Genomic DNA, 4,166 nt, shown 5'->3' on the forward strand with positions numbered 1-4,166 from the left:
TTTAACCTCACTTATAACAAACTTCTTACAAAACGAAGAGGCACAGGCCATGTTCTCCCTCTACAACTTTCTTAAGCTTCTCCCCAGCCCCCCCCATGGTTCTCAGGCTAAACCAAGAAAGACCTGGTTTCCAATAGAAAAGGGAAGGAAATGGCCTCTGGGGATTCATAGAACCTGAAGCATGGGTTCCTACCTGAAGTTCACAACAACGAGACTTTGGTCCTGGTTTCCCAGCCTTGGAAACTCCATATAAAACTGGAAATCCTTCCTAAGCTTCTTAGATCAGAGGGGGAGGAGTCACAGGCAGGGCCACAGGAGGTGGGAGGTGCCGGGAATAGGCTGAGCCCCGGGCATGGAAGGGTTAACCGCAAAGCCAATCTCAGAGAGCGAGATCAATGGGTTACTGCCAGAGAGAGAATGAGGTAGCAACAACGCAGATAGGCAGAAATGAGCTGGGCAGGAGAGCGCGCCACCCCGGGGAAATCTGGGTCTGAGGAGGAGGTGGCCAGTCCACTCCGGAGCAGCAGGGAGCCAGTGCCCACAACCAACTCAGCAGAGAGCTGAGGGGAGAGGAGAGGAGAGGAGAGGAGGGGCCTTGAAGAGAAGAGAGAGAAATAGGAAGCAGAGAGATATACCTGCAGGGAGACACCGAGTGTAGCCAGCGGCTGAGGCAAGAAGGGCCAGCCTGGCCTTTCTACCAGGAAGCATGCTGGGGCCCAGTGCCTAGGGTGAAGGTGGGTGCCGGTCATCCTGGGCTTGGGGGCCTGTTGCATGCTGGGTGCTGCGCTGGGGCAGGTGTTCCCCTTCTTCCCTCCTCCCTGCCTCCTGAAACCCCCAGCCCCCTGCTCCAGATTCATCCCACTGCTCCACTGGTCCTGGAGTGCAAGGGGATCCACAGGTTGTAAACTGCAGGGTGGGGCGCAGATGAAAACAGGCAGTGAGCACACAGCCATGTGCACTGGGACTTATGTGAGCAATGGGGAGGGGGGGTAACCACCTGTTACAGTTTTTCAGATGAGCACTTCAGCCAAGGAGTCAGGATGACAGCAGGCCCAGATTTGTCGCTCAGGGTGGGATATTAGCTACTCATGTCACGTACCTAGGCCTCAGTTTCCCTATGTGTAGAGCAGAGGCAATGACTTCTATGGCCTTCCTAGCTTCGCCGCTGTAGTGCTCTCACGAGAATGGACTCTCCCAATGATTCGGGGATGTCACCAGTGCAGCCTGTAGTCACAAAAATGTCCCTAAACACAAGGGATCCTGAGCTTTGGATCTGGTTGAAGAAGAAAATATAGAAACACCCAGAGTCCATGCTGCCCCTCCCCCCGGCTTGCAACATCTTCATCTTATTCTGCCTGTGTCTTCACGTGCCTTATACATCCAGAGTAACCCAAATGGCCTTCTAGGTTCTGGGTTACAGAGGTGTTCCCTAGGAAACCAAGGAATAGCGCGTGCACGTGCACACACACACACACACATGTGACTGTGGCAGGTTCTTGCTCACGCAGTGACTTTTGACTCTGCTCAAACCTCTTCCATCTCTCATGAACTTCTTCTAGCCCAGGAAACTTGGTCAGAGCCAGGCTGGAGGAACCACGGCCCTTCCTGTCCGAGGATCCGTTTTTTCTCTTCTCCATCTGATAGGAAGATGGCTGACATTCAAAACATTTCTCTGGACAGCCCAGGGACTGTAGGAGCTGTGGCCGTACCTGTGGTCTTTGCCCTCATCTTCCTGTTGGGGATGGTAGGCAATGGGCTAGTGTTGGCTGTGCTCCTGCAACCTGGCCCGAGTGCCTGGCAGGAGCCGGGCAGTACCACGGATCTCTTCATCCTCAACTTGGCCGTCGCAGACCTCTGCTTCATCCTATGCTGCGTGCCCTTCCAGGCGGCCATCTACACGCTGGACGCCTGGCTATTCGGAGCTTTCGTGTGCAAGACGGTGCATCTACTCATCTACCTCACCATGTACGCCAGCAGCTTCACCCTGGCCGCTGTCTCAGTGGACAGGTGAGGTGTACTCAGGGACCAGAGATGGGTGGGAGGAAAAGAAGGCCTCAGTGGTCCCCCCCCCCCACTGTGAACTTCCAGAGGACATTTCTATGTCCCAAGTTGTCAGCACAGGTGAGAAATGTACAGCAACAAAACAAACTCCCAAAGCGTTGTCCGAAGCTAAGTCCCCACACCTGGCCTGCATTGCCCTCACATCCGCTTCCGTGGCTCAAAACTCCCGAGCCGATGGATAGACGACCTTGGGTGAGTCAATGCTCTTTGGGCCCTTGCTAGATCCCTGGCAAGGGAGTGGGATGCAGACCCGATGGCAGGTCCCCAACGGGGCGCGCGCAGTAGGCCCCGCTCCCTGACCGCTCGCCCTTCCCCTCCTGCCCGCAGGTACCTGGCGGTGCGGCACCCACTGCGCTCGCGGGCCCTGCGCACCCCGCGCAACGCGCGCGCCGCCGTGGGGCTGGTGTGGCTGCTGGCGGCGCTCTTTTCCGCGCCCTACCTCAGCTACTACGGCACGGTGCGCTACGGCGCGCTCGAGCTCTGCGTGCCCGCCTGGGAGGACGCGCGGCGGCGCGCGCTGGACGTGGCCACCTTCGCCGCTGGCTACCTGCTGCCGGTGGCCGTGGTGAGCCTGGCCTACGGGCGCACGCTGCGCTTCCTGTGGGTGGCCGTGGGTCCCGCGGGCGCGGCGGCAGCAGAGGCGCGCCGACGGGCAACTGGCCGCGCGGGGCGAGCCATGCTGGCGGTGGCCGCGCTCTACGCGCTGTGCTGGGGCCCCCACCACGCGCTCATTCTCTGCTTCTGGTACGGTCGCTTCGCCTTCAGCCCGGCCACCTACGCCTGTCGCCTGGCCTCGCACTGTCTCGCCTACGCCAACTCCTGCCTCAACCCGCTCGTTTACTCGCTCGCCTCGCGCCACTTCCGCGCGCGCTTCCGCCGCCTGTGGCCCTGCGGCCGTCGCCGCCACCGCCACCACCGCACCCATCGTGCCCTCCGTCGGGTCCAGCCAGCGTCTTTGGGACCCGCTGGTTATTCCGGCGACGCCAGGCCTCGCGGTTGGAGTATGGAGCCCAGAGGGGATGCCCTGCGCGGCGGAGAGACTAGACTAGCCCTGTCCGTCCGGGCACCACAATAAATCCTGCCTGCCTGGACTCTGCCGCCTGTCAGTCTGTCCACCGAAAAAAAGTCTTAGAGTGTGGCAGCTTAGCTGGACTCCACCTCAGAGCAGAGGCAGAGTTGCAGCGACACGAGGGTGGTTAAAATTGGTGCACCCAACCAGACACAGGGTCCCATGCAGGTGACCTCAGCCCCTATCCAGAGCCAGTCTGGCAGAACAGTCCTTTCATTTCCTGGCCTGCACCTTTTGGTCCCAAGCCTGACTTACTTTTTTTTTTTTTTTTTTTTAAGAGGTAGAAACTGATTCAAGTAGCCCAGGCTGGCCTAGAACTAGCTACTGTACCATAACTAGCCAAGGATGACCTTGAACTCCGGATCCTCCTGCTTATATGACCCAAATGCTGGGGTGATGGATGCCCCCAGATTCCTGGCTTGTTTGTTTTGTTTTGTTGGTTTTTCGAGACAGGGTTTCTCTGTGTGTAGCCTTGACTCTCCTGGACTTGCTTTGTCGACCAGGCTGGCCTCGAACTCACAGAGTTCCGTCTGCTTCTGCCTCCCAAGCGCTGAGATTAAAGGCGTGCGCCACCACTGCCTGGCTGGACTCCTGGCTTGTACAAGCAGGGAATAGCAAATATTTCCTTAGCGCTTACTATGTACCTCACAGAATGCTATATTCTCAATTATCAAGCTTCGTAAAGTACGCACGATTAACCTTCTTTTACAGGTAGAGAAAGGAAGGTCCGGAGGGATAGCCTAGAGAGGGTTTGGTAGACACTGGCTCCAAATCCATGGCTGTCTTAACGTTTTTCACTTTATGGCTTTTCTTTTGTTTTTTCCATTTCAATTGGTTTATTTTTATCTTTTTTTTTTTTTAATGCATTGTATGGAAGCCAAGCCTTTGTGAATGGTAGGTAGGCAAGTGCTCTCCTGCTGAGCTATATCCCAGCCTGGGTTCACTGTCACTTTACTTCTGAATTGCAGCTCTTCTGCTCCCCACATCTGAGTCCATGTTCTAGAAGCTTCCTAGCTCCCAGGCAACCTTCCTTCAG

The 4,166-nt window shown here is 56.7% G+C and overlaps 1 protein-coding gene across 2 annotated transcripts; it reads left to right on the forward strand.

Moving 5' to 3' along the window:
• Positions 1-1,465: 1,465 nt before the first annotated feature.
• On the forward strand, positions 1,466-3,166 carry Galr3 (galanin receptor 3). 2 transcript variants are annotated; one of them, XM_051159949.1, is made up of 2 exons: positions 1,466-2,007; positions 2,389-3,166. In XM_051159949.1, the coding sequence occupies exons 1-2, from the start codon at positions 1,649-1,651 to the stop codon at positions 3,134-3,136; spliced, it is 1,107 nt and encodes a 368-aa protein (XP_051015906.1). In that variant the 5' UTR covers positions 1,466-1,648; the 3' UTR covers positions 3,137-3,166. The 2 variants fall into 2 exon arrangements, 1 of the variants encoding a protein (XP_051015906.1); XR_007832194.1 differs by lacking the exon at positions 1,466-2,007 and adding an exon at positions 2,069-2,253 and having other exon boundaries at positions 2,389-2,493.
• Positions 3,167-4,166: the final 1,000 nt, after the last annotated feature.

This window comes from Acomys russatus, chromosome 17, assembly GCF_903995435.1.
Source record: "Acomys russatus chromosome 17, mAcoRus1.1, whole genome shotgun sequence".
Classification (NCBI taxonomy): Eukaryota; Metazoa; Chordata; class Mammalia; order Rodentia; family Muridae; genus Acomys; species Acomys russatus.